This window comes from Rattus norvegicus, chromosome 13 (assembly GCF_036323735.1).
Source record: "Rattus norvegicus strain BN/NHsdMcwi chromosome 13, GRCr8, whole genome shotgun sequence".
Taxonomy (NCBI): domain Eukaryota; kingdom Metazoa; phylum Chordata; class Mammalia; order Rodentia; family Muridae; genus Rattus; species Rattus norvegicus.
The window spans coordinates 75,102,882-75,117,724 of NC_086031.1; the positions used below are offsets into that span (position 1 = coordinate 75,102,882).

At 39.5% G+C, this 14,843-nt stretch overlaps 1 protein-coding gene across 13 annotated transcripts in view; it reads right to left on the minus strand.

Moving 5' to 3' along the window:
• Positions 1-14,843, minus strand: part of Rabgap1l (RAB GTPase activating protein 1-like) — a 595,699-nt gene that overhangs the window by 105,340 nt on the left and 475,516 nt on the right. For all 13 annotated transcript variants that reach the window (XM_006250105.5, NM_001401442.1, XM_006250106.5 and 10 more), the window contains 1 exon segment: positions 8,899-9,027. In XM_006250105.5, the coding sequence (XP_006250167.1) occupies positions 8,899-9,027 (129 nt within the window).

Below are 14,843 nucleotides of genomic sequence, written 5' to 3' on the forward strand. Positions count from 1 at the left end.
GGATATAATAAACATTAAATACCAACTAATAAAGAATGAATTAAATAGCAACATACTCTTGTTGTATGAGAATAGTTTTAAATACATTACGCGGTTGATAAATATTGGTAATATTAAACAAATCTGAAAAACTGACTTTTTTCTACAACTGTTCACTGCAGCCTTAGATAAATATAAACAAGAGTCTGAGAGAGGTCGAGAGTCACAGATGCAGGATCTACAAGGCCTAGACCTAAAACTGACTGTTAGCCAAGTCTCTCTTACTAGAGATTTAACACTCTGTGCTGAACCTATAGAACTCTCAGTGACATACCCACTTTATAGCATTATTGGGGTGATTGAATGATAAATATACCAAACTTCCAAAAAGCACATATAACTGCTTTGTTATCATATTAAAGCTAATGTGAAGTAATGTTGTTCTTCAACAAAAACGACTTGTTTCTCATTTCCAGCTGCATTTTCTCCAAACTCTGTGTGTGTGTGTGTGTGTGTGTGTGTGTGTGTGTGTGTGTGTGTGTGTGTGTTCTGGACTATTTAACGTAAACCTCATTAGGGACTAGAGAGACAGCTCGGTTGGTAGTGTGCTTGCCATGCACACATGAAGGCCTGAGTCTGAGCTCTAGGATCCCTGTGAAAAATCTGGTGAGGTGGTGCATCTCTGTAATTAAGTGCTGCGGAGGGGGAGACAAGTGGACTATTAGGACTTGTGGGCCAATAGCATAACTGGTGAGTTCCAGGCCAATGACAGACTCCATTTCAAAAAACAAGGTGGCTAGCTCCTGAGGAATGATAACCAAGGTTGTTTTCTAGCTTCCACATGTACATACAAGCACATGCATGTGTGAGCATCCCCCCACCCACAGGTACAGTCAAGAAAAAAAAAGTCACTAAAATTGGATCAAGTAGCCAGGCTATGCTCAAGCTCACCAAGAAGCCAAAAACCAGCTTTAACTTCCTGATCCTTCTGGCGCTGCCCCCATATGCTGGGATCACGGGCCGCCAGGCCAGGTTAATGCAGAGGAGATCTAGCCAGGGCTTTATTCATACCAGGCAAAACCACCTACCAAATGAGACACAACTCCAGCACCTAACTTCACTTTTCATTTCACTTTCTATAGCAGATAAGATTAGAGTGCCATTCACATTACTTACAAGGGTTTTTAAAATATATTATTATTTCCATCAGGATTTTCAGGAAAAAATTACCCTTGATCTTACCAAAAGACTAACAATCAATTTTTTATGAGAAATCTTAAAGCTCAAGATTCTTCTTATCTTACAAACACAATCTGTTAACTAAATAAGTATAAACAAGTAGTAGGTAGACTTCTTTCATACATGTACATATATGCATCATACACACTATCTAAGAGCAGTAGGTGGATTTCCTTCATACATCTACATAATACATCATACATACCATCTAAGAGAGACAAGGCAGGCTGACTCAAAATCATTATAGAAATAATTAAATAATTAAAATAATAATTAATTAATAATAATTAAATAATTAAAAACTGAGGGTATTTCCTCCTACAGAACCTGCATGTAATCTGCATGGCCATCCTCCTTAGCTGCTTCGTTTATGGAAGAGAAAACTGAAATGCTGAGCATAGAGAACTGCCAGAGCTGGTGAGGAGGAAACCAAGACTTGAATTCCACTAACAAGTCTTCAGGAAAGTCCATTCTTACTCCCTATGGGATCTAATGGAGGGACTGCAGAGTCGGAATAAGTAACAGTCTAGGTTCCCAGAGGGAACAACTTACGATCTGGTCTTAAAAAGTAAATGAGTTTGCTTGACCACATGGCTATGGGAAGAGACAGGAAAATAACTGAGCCAGTGCTTCACCTATCTGCTTACCTTAATTAACTCTCACAATCCCCTGTGCGGTTGGCATTGGCCTTATTTTACATAGGAATACACTGTGTTCAAGGAGATCCAGTAACTGCCTCAGGATCCCTTAGTCAGTAGGAACTAGAGACAGAGTCAAACCTTGATGCTCAGCCCCCGAGTCCCTACCTGCTTCAAGAACACTACAGAAGAAAGTGTTGTAGGCAGATGAGACAGATTGTGACAAGAGCATGCATGACATCCTGATGTGACCTGAACGGTTTGAGGGCATCCTTCAGATAACAGGGGACTGCAGTTTTCTCTGCACAACAAGCAATTGGAGGAGTTTAATCTTCTCCTGAACTAGGGATTCAGCTTGGTGGGAGAGAACCTGCCTAATGTGCACACAGGAGGTAGTAGGTAGAGAAAACTAGAAGGGACAGGAAGTAAAGGCAGAGAGATTGTTCTGAATGCTCCCAGACAACCCCACTCAATCAAACAGCCTTCTTAAAAACCTCCCCTTTTGTGGAAAATTTTATCTGCCACAAATTTTTAAAACAGTGACTATCGTAAAATTAGGTAAAACATTTTATTCAAACCCTGTTCTTGCTTAAAATACTCATTCAATTAAAATACACTATAGGCTTTCTTCTTCCACTGGGCATTGTGCTAGACATGTACTTGTACGACTCACTGCTTCTCTTTTAGGCCAAGAAAGGGATGGGGGCGGGGGAGAGCTTGTATGAGCTATACAGTAAGTTTGTTCAGGGAAGTCACACTAGTCCAGAGCACTGAGGTGAGTCAGAGTTCTAACATGCACACCAACTGAATTCCTTTGCCAAACAAGTAGGCTGATAGGAGTGGGGGTGGAGCTGTGAAGAAAGTAGGATCTTTCAGATAATCTGGTGGTTTGGGAGAAAACTGGAGAACTTGCATATACTGACAAAAATAGGAAAGCACCATGTGTTAGAAGATATTGAAGGTACAGCTCAGAGCTGTAAAGTAAGACTCGTGCTCAGATGTAGAGAATAGTTCAGGGAGACCAAGAAAGCATTTATATTCAACAGACTATGAAAAGAAATGGGGAAGTTTGTGTGTTGAAGCCCTAACTCCCCAGCAGTGTGTTTAAATGTATTAAACATAAAGCCTTTAAAGTGAAATTAATGTCAAGCAAGGTACTCCCTACTCTAAAGTGACTTGTGTTCTTGTAGAAAGAGATTAGGACACAGAACACACAGACAAGAGGAGATTAAAAAATGTGTCCACTGTGTGCCATTGAGAGGGTTCTCTCATAAATTCTGAAAATCCCTTGATCTTAGGCATTTAGTCTTCAGGACTTTAGGAAAATAAATTTCTGTTGCTTGAGACTCCCAGGCTTTGTAAGACTCTTCTTATGACCATTATAATAAAAGCAAATGCATACAGACACAAAAAATGGTAGATGGTTGCATATAGACACAAACACTGAGGGAGAAATGAAGATATGGGGTAAGTGAAAAGAGAGAAAAAAGTTCAGAGGAGAGGAGAGGGAGGGGGGAAGAGGGGAAGAGAGAGGCGGGGACTTTTATCTTTAGTGGTTTATTTGCCTTTAAGTGGAAATTTATAAAAGTTGACAAATACATGTGAGAAATTTTAGCCTAAACCTTTCAGGAGAAAAGTATCAAGAGATACTTTTATTGAGAGTACAGTGACCCTCAGGTAAGGGTGACAGGGAATAATGCTGTGCCTGGACAGTGCATAAAGCACACATAAACAGGACCAAAGTATAGTTTCTAAAGGAAACTGAGTAGCAGAAGACTGCCTGGTCAACTGTGGCACCTCTTTGAGTGGTCTGTAGTGTAAGATTCCCTCACAGTACAATAATCAACCCCTCACCCACCCCCAATAAGTATCTGGAAGAGAATGAGTGAGCTACATATTATGACTGGAGCAGGCAATCCTTTGAACAGTATTTAGTTTTTTCATGCGATGACACTAATACTTAAAGTACTATTGTACTTTAATACTTAAAGAAAACAAGAGAGGGAAGGCAGTCTAGTTTGTACTTTTGAAGGTGCCTGTCCACAATCCTTACTCTACTGATTCCTGGCTAGTTCTGCAGCACAGATTATGGGAGCAGAAGTATAGTAGGACAAAACTTCTTCCCTCACAGCAGCCAGAGAGCAGCCAGAGAAAAGGGACAGAGATAAGATCTTTTTCTCAGGGCTGCCCCTGGTTACATACTTCCCCCAATTGAGTCCCACCTCCTATTTTCCTCTTAGTCTATTTATTTATTTATTTTAGATTTTTAAAAATGTGTATGAGTGTTTTGGCTAAATATATGTCCGTGTAGCACATGTGCCTAATTTCTATGGCGGTCAGAAGATGGTGTCAAATCCCCTAGAACTGAAGTCAGAGATGTTCATGAACCACTGTGGGAGCTGGGAATTGAAGGAGGGTCTCTGTCTGTGTGTGTGTGTGTGTGTGTGTGTGTGTGTGTGTGTGTGTGTGTGTGTGTTGTCTCTGCAATCAGTCAGGCAAGCTCAACATGACTCAGTAGCTGCTGTTGGTTCAAACTTCAAAGTCTGACCCCAAGTAGTTTATTTTAGGTGTATTTAAGCATAGCACAATTGGTGAAAAAAATTTCCTGGTCATAATTTATTCAATCCGTGTGCACAACAAAGCTTAAGATATTACTACATTGAGAAACTCTTTATAAAGTTCATGTGACATCTTCCATAAAGATAGTTTCCATTGACTGACAGAGGAAAACACACTCACAATAAGGGTCTTCCCCTAAATGCTGGGGGAAGCTCTGGTGTGGTCTGGGCCACACAGTACAAATGTTACCAGGCTATTAACTATCTCTGCTCCCAGCCTTCTGGGCAGAAAACAGGTTCTCCATCTTTCTGAAGAGACAGTCCTGTATGATTAACACTCCTGGTTTGCCTAGTGCTTATCTGAGCACAGGGATCTCTGTGCCTCCTTCGGGGTCTCTGCAAGAGCAACAAGTGCGTTAACCCACTAAACCATCGTCTCAGTGCCCAGATCCTTATTTACTGTCATCTCCCAATACTGCCATTTTAAATGGCTCAATAGTGGGCTTGATCCATTCAGTAGGTCAGGACTCCATGATCTGGTCAGCTCAGGAAGTCCTGGCACAGTCACACAGACATTCTAGATGAAAGAACTGGCTCTCTGTTCCCACAGAGGGTAGTAATTGAAAGTCCCCAAGCCAGGGAGCTTTCCAACGAAGACTCTCCATTTGATCATGCCCTTTGAGTACAGCAAAAGATAGAACTTTTTTCTTAGTAGTTTGTCTTTGAGTGGAATTTCATAAAACTTGACAAGCAACTATCTGAGATAAATGGATGACACAAATGTTCATTTTCTTCTTATGCTGTGCTCATTTATAAATTCTTTCCATCATTTCAAGTATAAGACCAAATGCTTAAGAAGAGATATGAACAAGAGGAAGAGAAGAGGGTATAATAGAACATAAGTACCTATTAGGGTACTAGATTCTGAGTGCCTGCCCGTGAAATGCTAAACGGATTGAAGGCTTGGTAAGATGAGAATGTAAACAACAGTGTACTAAGTACACCGTGACGATGCTTTGTATCTAAGTAGATGTGCTGGCATCTGAAACTGCGGTGGTTAAGTGTCTGGACTATAGAGAGCCTCCGATTTACATTGATTAAATGGAAAGGATTTTTCAATTGTGCTGTTGCATATAAGTAATACATGTTCAGTAGAAACCAAAATTACGATTTTGATTTAAAAATTTTGACCTTTACCCAGGTGAGTGGTATATGTTAAATTCTCATAATGCACTTCTGAGCTAGTCACAAAATCAAAGGGCAAAGAAGCAATATTCTACATTGTAATGTGTTGCTAAGTTATATTAGTTTCAGTTGGTTACATATACCAGATATGCCTTTTTAAATTTAATGGTATTCGAAACCTTATGATGGACTTACATGATTAAATCTCATCTTAAGTTGAGGAACATCATTACTGAACTCCCAGGAATAAAACTACCTTCTTAAACTAACTAACTTAGTCTAAATATACGAGAAACTAAATTTCATTTTTATTTCTAACTAAAAGAACAAAATCAAATTATTTGCAATGGGCAAGCTACAGCAGACAGAAGAATACTATATTTATTTTCCTGTACAAATCAGATTCCTAAACCAAATTATTAAGTACAATTAAAATAGAATTTTAATATAAAATAAAATAGGAAAATAAATACATAACTCAAAGAAATGTAGATCCTAAAAATAGTTATGGGGAAGTCATCTGCTGTTCTCAACTACAGAGGAGATTTAGGTCTACTCTCCAACATGGATAAACATAAATCATAACAACTGGCTTGCACTGCAGGACAGTATGTGAGGAAATATGAAAATTCCCTTTCAAAGTACAAACATTAATCTAACTGAGACCATCAAAGATTGCTAGGAGAGAACAAGATGGAGGGGGAATTAAGTTTCTAGAAGCAGAGAAACTACTAGATGAGAAAGCAATTCTAGTATTCCTTTTACTTGTTAATTACACACAGGGAGAACACAGTACCAATGTGGTTTTGTACTTAAGGGTACAAGACAGATTCTTGTTATTTACTATTTATTTTTGTAAAAAGAAAAAAGACACACACACACACACACACACACACACACACACACACACACAGACACGTTCATGAAGCCATACACAGTTCACCCATCCAGTTCAATTTGAAAATGTCGACGTGGCTTTCTTTTTACTGAGGAAGGGGATAACATTTGAGATGTAAATACATAAAATATCCAAGAAAAATAAAATTAAAAAAAGCATGTGTCACCAGGGCTGGTATACTTTTATATTTTAGAACTGAATGTTTTACTTTAACAGACTTTTAAAGTAATCATAAGTAAATGTAACCCAGGTAAATTGTAATTCTCTTGGCATCTCTGGAACAACCAGTAGCAAAAAATTGTTTCAAATTTACTTCCCACAAAATTCACTTAACAGTCCCCAGCCTTCAGAATATACCTTCGATGCCTATGAGTAAACATAGTTTTGGCTAGGACAGTTGGTTCAGTCAAACAGTCTATGCATGTGTATTTGTGTCTGTTGGTCTATCTTGTCTATCTTTCTGTCTTTCTGGTTTGCGTTTTGAGATAAAGGTGTCTAGTCTGGGCTGACTTCAGACTGAAATTGAATCAGTCCTCCTGCCTCAACTTCCTGAGCACCGGGACAATAAGGGAACGCCACTATGCTCAGCTGGAATAATTCCTCTTGAAGGCTTTAGCAACTTGGCACTCAGGATGAAGATTTGAGAGGTCCTTGAGGGAGGGGCAGTATTTAGAAAATGATCTTTTTAAATATGGGGTTCATTTGGAAGACAAAAAAATCTTTTTTCTATTCAGCTATTTACTTTCAGCATTGATTGGTGCTTTGGGGCATTTATACTCTATTTTAAAATAGGTTAGAATTAAAAATAAAAATCGATGTTGAGAACAGTGCTTCAAGCCCACAAGCTGGGCATGGTGTCGCATACCTATAATGCTAGCACTCAGGAGAAGAGCAGAAGGCCAGCCAGGGTTATAGAACAGCCAGTTAAGGTTACATAGTGAGACCCTGCCTTTTGTTTTTAATTTATTGTTGTTGTATCTTAATGTTGCGGTGGAATAGTACCTGGAAGAACCCCAAATCAATTATTTATTAGGCTCATATAATTACATCTTAAGTAATGAGCTCATTAAAGTAAAGGAAACACTTGTGTATCTGCTTAGTTCAGGATCTAGAATGTGCTTGCCTCACCCCCTCACAGCTATATGCACATACAGTGAAATTCAAGGTCCACCCAGGTTTTCCCACTTCCAATCTGTTTCTTCTCCACTGTTGCTCTCTTGGTTCAGCTCACCCATGGATGAACTTCAGATTCTGTGTGCTCTCTCTTTTTTACACATTCTTGTCCATCATATAGCTGATGTATGCCATGCTCTCAGAACCAAGAACATACTGCTCTCCCCTGCCACTTCAAAGTAAACCTAAATATAACAACTGGCAGCTCTTGGCTCCTTTGTGGGCCCTGTAACTTCTACTCTGATTCCACACACTCTTCCTTCTCTAGTTTGACTGGCCAACATGTCACCCTTTCCACTCACAGGCCCTGAGCTGGTCTCGGGACCTCTCAACTGGCTCTTCCCTGCCTGGAGCATTACTCCCCAGAATATCTTCATGAGTTACCCTCTGTCTCATTCAGACCTCATGGAGGCCTACACACTAGTCAATCACACACACTAGTAAAAACATCACAACTGGACCATTTCCTCTCTTCTTTTTCTACGTCTACTTATCACCTTCCAACATAAATAATTTATTATGTTAATTATTTATTGTCTGTTTTCTTCTATGATAATATAAGTTCCATAAGACTTGCCTTTTGGTTTAATAAACAAATTTATATTTACGTCATGGATAAGTAAATATATTCTGGAGATATATGTACTGACATTAGGAAACTAGTTCTAAATCATTTAGAGAAAATATGCTCACCCATCTTAATTTTTATTTGTCTGGATACAGATTTTCATTTTGAGTTAATTTATAAGATTTGTTTAATTAGATACATGACACAGACCAATATATCTACAAGGATCTGGTAGACGTGAGATGGATCAAGAGTCAAACTGCCTAAGTGCCTTAAGGAAAAGGAAAGACCTGCTTGGCATATTTTTCCTGTTCTGTCATAAATAATCTTAAAACAGATGGTAAAAGCTGAATACCAAGTCTGCTGTCATGGAAACCACTATTATAGAAGCCCATTCCAGAGCCCCACCTAAAAGATAACTGTTTGCCTCCCTTGTATTACAATCTGAGTCCTGGACCTTTCTTTGTGAGCCCTACTAAGGTAGAACAACTGTGCACATCCTGGAATGACAAAGGTCTAGGAGAGAAGAGTGTGTAGACAGCACCCCTAAGACATACCCAGAAACCAACAACACAGACATGAGGAGGTACACACGCCTTGCTATGCTGATACTGTTTACATGCCCTCTATACTGCAGTCATGTGAGTTCATGAATCTTACTTTAATATTGCAAGCCTGCTCCATCAATCTTCTTGCATTCTCCTCTGCCCGGTATCTCTTTGGAAGCTGAACTCTGAAAAACTTCAAAGCACCTTCAAAATCAGCCTGCAGGAGGTCTTCCTTTGAGGTCTGTAAAACAATCACCAAGACACATCACCACATTTCAGCCTGTGAGCATTATACTAGCAAACGCATTACAAAAAAAGAATGTTGATTTTCATGAATATACCATTTAATATCATGAGTCATGCTGAAATTATAAATCTTAATATGAGACAATTACTAACAAATAACATTTAATTTATATTATATGGAGATTATAATAGTGGATCTTAGCAAAGTGTACCAAGCTAGAAGTTAAAAAAGAGAGAAAGAGAAAGAGAGACACAGAAAGAAAGAAAGAAAGAAAGAAAGAAAGAAAGAAAGAAAGAAAGAAAGAAAGAAAGAAAGAGGAAAGAAAAAAATGAGTAGTCAGGATGGCCTAGCTATCTAAGGTGCTGTGTTCAGGTTGCAGTCTCTCCTAGAGGTGTGGGTTTGAATTCCACTCCTGACAAGTTGTATCTTTGGGCTGGAAAGATGGCTCAGTGGCTAAGAGCACTGACAGCTCCTTCAGAGGTCCTCAGTTCAATTGCCAGCAACCACATGATGGCTCACAACCATCTGTAATGGGATCCGATGCCCTCTTCTTGTCTGAAGACAGTGATGTGTACTCACATAAAATAAATCTCTTATAAAGAAAAGGAAATGAGTGAACTCCTGGATCAACATTGTGTGACTTCACCTTGATGATAATTTCATTTACATCAATCAATGCCCATGAGCATTACATAATAAACACCTAATGGGAAGATGGCTTTTCACTAATGACAATAGTCGGTCAAGTGAAGAAAAGGGCGACTAGATCCGACCACTACAGAAAGTAAACAAAGCAAGCCACTTAATTACTGACTTCTTACTAAAAACATGTTTGCTAAACTCACTTTTTATAAACGTCACCATGTGAAAATCAATCAGAATATCTGCACATAGGAAAAAAGACCAAAAGGAAACACAAAAGAAAGTTTGCTCACATAAAAGGACTATAGGTGACTTTTTTCTTTGATTTTGCAGTATTTTCTGCAATATTCTAGTAAAAACTTAAAAACAATGGTGGCAAAATCTCTGATACACACCAATGACTTAGGTAAAAAGGTATATAAAAATAAGTAAAAAAGAAATTAAATATTTTCATTGGGAAAAATGGTACCTGCCTCAAATTTCAATCCTAAGGAGGCTGAGGTAGGTAGATCACCCTGAGTTTGAGGCCAGCTGGGGTTATTTAGCGAGTTCCAGTAAATTATCTGAAACATACAAGCACATATTATGAAATGTCTTAGAGATGCCACTTAATTGACATGTTTTCTCTCATACATGAATGTTCACTTTTAAGCTTTAGATAATGTGTGATTTATGCATCACCCGCAGAGCTGAGAAAACTCGTATGAAACACAGAGACCCATGGCAAGAGGAGTAGCTCTTTCAGGAGAAGGCAGATAGAATACAGTAGTATAAAGAGGTTAAAAAAAATAGAGGAACAGGAAGGATCAATGGGTGGGGGGTGGGAAGCAGGGTAGAAGAGGGATAGCTAGCTAACACTGAAGGCCCTTTGAAAAAGCCATATGCAAACTTGCTTCTGTAGAAGCATCCTAAAATGAATATCTATGCATATATTAAAAGAGTTTAAATGGAGTCACCCTAGAATGAAGGGACAATATCACAATCAGGGTATTAGTATTGTCACACACTACTGGACAAAAACCTCAGTACCAGGAATGGGCTACCTCTTCAAGTTGTTGTCCAGTGTGGTCCCACAAACCCTACAGGGTATTGCTCTAGGTTATTCTTCAGAACCTGAAAGCAAGATCCTATTGTTGAAGGAACCACATAATTGAGTCATAAAAGCTGGAGAAATGAAGTAGGTTCTGACCTGGTGGCTTGGCTACCTGATTTTCTAAATCTGCTCAGGACCTAATTTCAGGCCTGAGCTCACATAAATACAGATAGGCCAGGATCAAGAATGAAGAATGCCTCCTCCTCACACACTGGACATTTAAGTCAGGTTGGAATGGCAATGAAGACTGAGGTAATTCTTGTGGAGGCCATAGTTTCAAGGGCAGTGCTTTGCAGGCACTGCTATGCATGCGGACTGCACTGACAGTAGAAGTCAAATCGCCTGGTGGCTATCCACTTCAAAATGCTACTGGCAGGTAGGCAAGATGGTCCTCCTGCTAATTCACTTGCTGTATGTACTGGCTAGTGTTGTGTCAATTTGCTACAAGCTAGAGTCATTTTGGAAAGGGGAACCTCAATTGAGAAGAAGCCTCCATAAGATCTGGCTATAAGGCATTTTCTCAGTTAGTGACTGGGGGGAGAGGGCCCAGTCCATTGTGGGTGGTGCCTTCCCTGGGCTGAGCAAGCCATGATGACAAAGCCAGTAAACAGCACCTCTCCAGGGCCTCTGCATTAACTCCTGCCTCCAGGTTCCTGCTCTGTTTTGAGTTCCTGTCCTGACTTCCTCTGATGATGAACGGTGATACAAAAGTGTAAGCCAAATAAACCCTTTTCTCTCTAACTTGCTTATTGGTCACAGTGTTTCATTATAGCAATAGCAATCCTAACTATGACACTGTGTAAGCCTGACAACATGAGCTTAATCTTAGCACCTATATAAGGTGGAATGAAAGAAACAACTTCACAAAATTGTTCTCTAATGCCCACTCAAGCATGAGTATGTTTCCAACACACACACACACACACACACACACACACACACACACACACACACACACACAGGATGATGGTGGTGGTGGTGGTTGGCTTGTCTAACTCAGTTGAACTCAAGATGTAAAAGAGCTGTGACAATCACATAACACAGAGGATCAAGACTGGAAGCAGAGAAATGGAACCTCAATCTATGGAAGGTACTTAGGATATAAATGGAGTTAAATATGATTGCAAACGTTGAAATAAATACATTCTAGTTTCATCTCTGGCTAACTTGTGATGTTGCACACATTTTTCGATCTTGAAAATGAAGTAAGATAAAGTATATGAATATTAAGTCCAAAACAAACAGAGATAATGATGTGGTAAGTTATCTTTGCATTGCTCAAATATTCTTAGGTAGTAATATTTTGTGGTTAAAAACAGTGCCTACCCTCACTGATACTTGTAATTCCACTCAGGGCATTGTGTAGGGCTGGAGAAGGTGGCTCCATGCTCAGAGCATTGTCTAGGGCTGGGGAGGTGGATCCATGCTCAGAGCATTGTCTAGGGCTGGAGAAGATGGCTCCATGCTCAGAGCATTGTCTAGAGCTGGGGAGGTGGCTCCATGCTCAGAGCATTGTCTAGGGCTGGGGAGGTGGCTCCATGCTCAGGGCACTGAGAGCACAGCATGAAGGCATAGTCTGAATCTGGGCACCTGGGTAAAAAGCTGGGCGTAAAAATCTAAGTACAGTGCTATGATGGGATAGGGACAAGAGGATTGCTGGGGCTTGCAGGCTAGCCAGCCTAGCTCCAGGTTTAGTGAGGTGAAATAAGGCAGAGAATGATAGAGGAGGCCCCTGTGTTTTCCTCCAGTGTATGAGCACATATGCACATATGCACACAGCCCTTATTTGTTATAAGAAATAAAGCACTCTATAGTCTAAGTTCTAATAATTCATATTTTTCTTCTGGATTTCAATAAAAATGATTTCACTGTGATATAAAAAGAAACTCCACTAAGCAAAAGGCACTTAAAAACCTCCGTTGGGGGCTGGAGAAATGGTTCAGCTTAAAAGCACTGATTGTCTTCCAGAGGTCCTAAGTTCAATTCCCAGCAACCACATGGTGGCTCATAACCATCTATAATGAGATCTGGTGCCCTCTTCTGGCCTGCAGTCACATATGCAGGCAGAACGCTATATACATGATGAATAAATCTTAAAAACAAACAAAAATCAAAACAAAAAAACCCCAAACAATAATAGAACAACCTTCCTTTGGGGGCTGGAGAGATGGCTCAGTGGTTAAGAGCACTGGCTGCTCTTCCAGAGGACCTGAGTTCAATTCCCAGTAAGCACAGGGTGGCCATAACCATCTATACTGGGATCTGATGTCTTCCTCTGGCATGTAAGTGTACATATAGATACAGCTACTCATATACCTTATAAAAATAAATAAATCTTAATAAAAACCCTCCTCTGGGGGCTAGGGAAATGGCTCAGTGGCTGAGTCCTCGTTGCTCTTGAAGAGAACCTGGGGTTCACAGCCATCAGTGACTCCAGTTCCAGAGGATCCAATGGCTTCTGCTACCACTGCGTTCACTGGGCACAGGGATATGAGAACACCCATAGACATAAAGTAACAAAATTAAAAACAAAATTAAAAAAAAAACTTGTTCCTTGGTGTTCTAAAGAGAACCTTCAGTCCTGCTTTGATCCCAAAGGGGTTTACTGCAGTTTCCTATCTTTAAAAGACCTCTATAATCATTAAGTTTCACCTCAAACGCCTTTGCAATGCCATAAGTGTATTATAAGCCTATAAGGAAAACGTTGTGACAACTGTATCTAGACTGAGGCATAGACCCTTCCTACTTTGCAAAGATTTGGATGCCTAACAATATGTTCTGACCCTGAGGCATGTATCTTTAGTTTGTTTTTAAAAATGCTTTAAAAATGATAATTTATCTATGTGTGTGTATATCTACCTGGAAGTTTCACTGTGTGTTTTGGGTTTTAGGTTTGTATTACACAGTCATGGTTCCTCACATAAAAGCAAAATGGGGCAGTGGTGGTAAACTTGTCCATGTGTGAATGCTTGTAGAGCCCAAGGTGACAGTGGGCCTTCAGCTGCCTCTCCACTTCATGTTTTCAGGTAAGGTTTGCACTGAACCAGCAGTTTGTTGTTTCAGCTAGCCTGTCTGGCCAGTGAACTCATGGGGTCCCCTCAACTCCCTAGTGTCGGGGTTAGAGGTACACACCATCGCATCTGGTTTTTAATGTAGGTGCTACGGATTAGAACTGGCATTCTTCCTCCTTGCACAGCAAGCTCTTTACCCACAGATGTAACTCCTTAGCCTAAAGAAGACAGGATTTTAAAGCTTAACATAATGTCTCACAACTCAGAGACAGACTTACCTAGCCTATTGATACTTTTTCTTATCCTCCTTACATTCATTAAATATATATTACATATATGAAAGACTTTATATATTCATATTTTGTGTAGCACTGAACTTATTTTTTTAAATGCATGTTTCAGAGAAGGCAAGCATTAATGTTATTGTTAGTCTAAGGCACAATGAGAAGTAAGTGCTTCCTATGAAAAGAACACATGGCTTCAACCAGGTTCACTAGCTCTAATCCACACAAATTAATAATTACCTAGCTATGAAGATGATAACAATGGTTATAATTAAGCTTAGAGTTATATGAATATTAATCCCCTGATAATGAAGAGAGGCTTAGCACATGATTTCATGATGATAAGTTTTAAGCTTTAACAGGAAGACTGACACTTGCTTAATCATGACCAAGTACCCCCAAAAAGATGTCCTGACTTTTGACCACAGAATCCTATCAAGCTGGACCTGATTTACACTGGAAAGGCTTTTATTTCTCAACTGGAAAATTATTAACTTTTTGTTTATAAGCATAGTCAATAAAAGATGAACCATTTTTCCCATCTTGCTGGCAAATTCTTGAGTTTTTCTATAGTACCTTTGAATAATTACAAGGGAACAGTAAACTATCAAAAGGCAGTATTTCTCCAACACTGTTAAGTAACAGTGGTGGGAGGTAACATCTACACAGTAACATCTAAATAAATCAGTGGCTCACCAATACATGTCTCTTGCTTTACGACAATCTTTTCATAATGGGAACTATGTTTGTCCCTTACATCTTCAGAGGGGACATCACTCA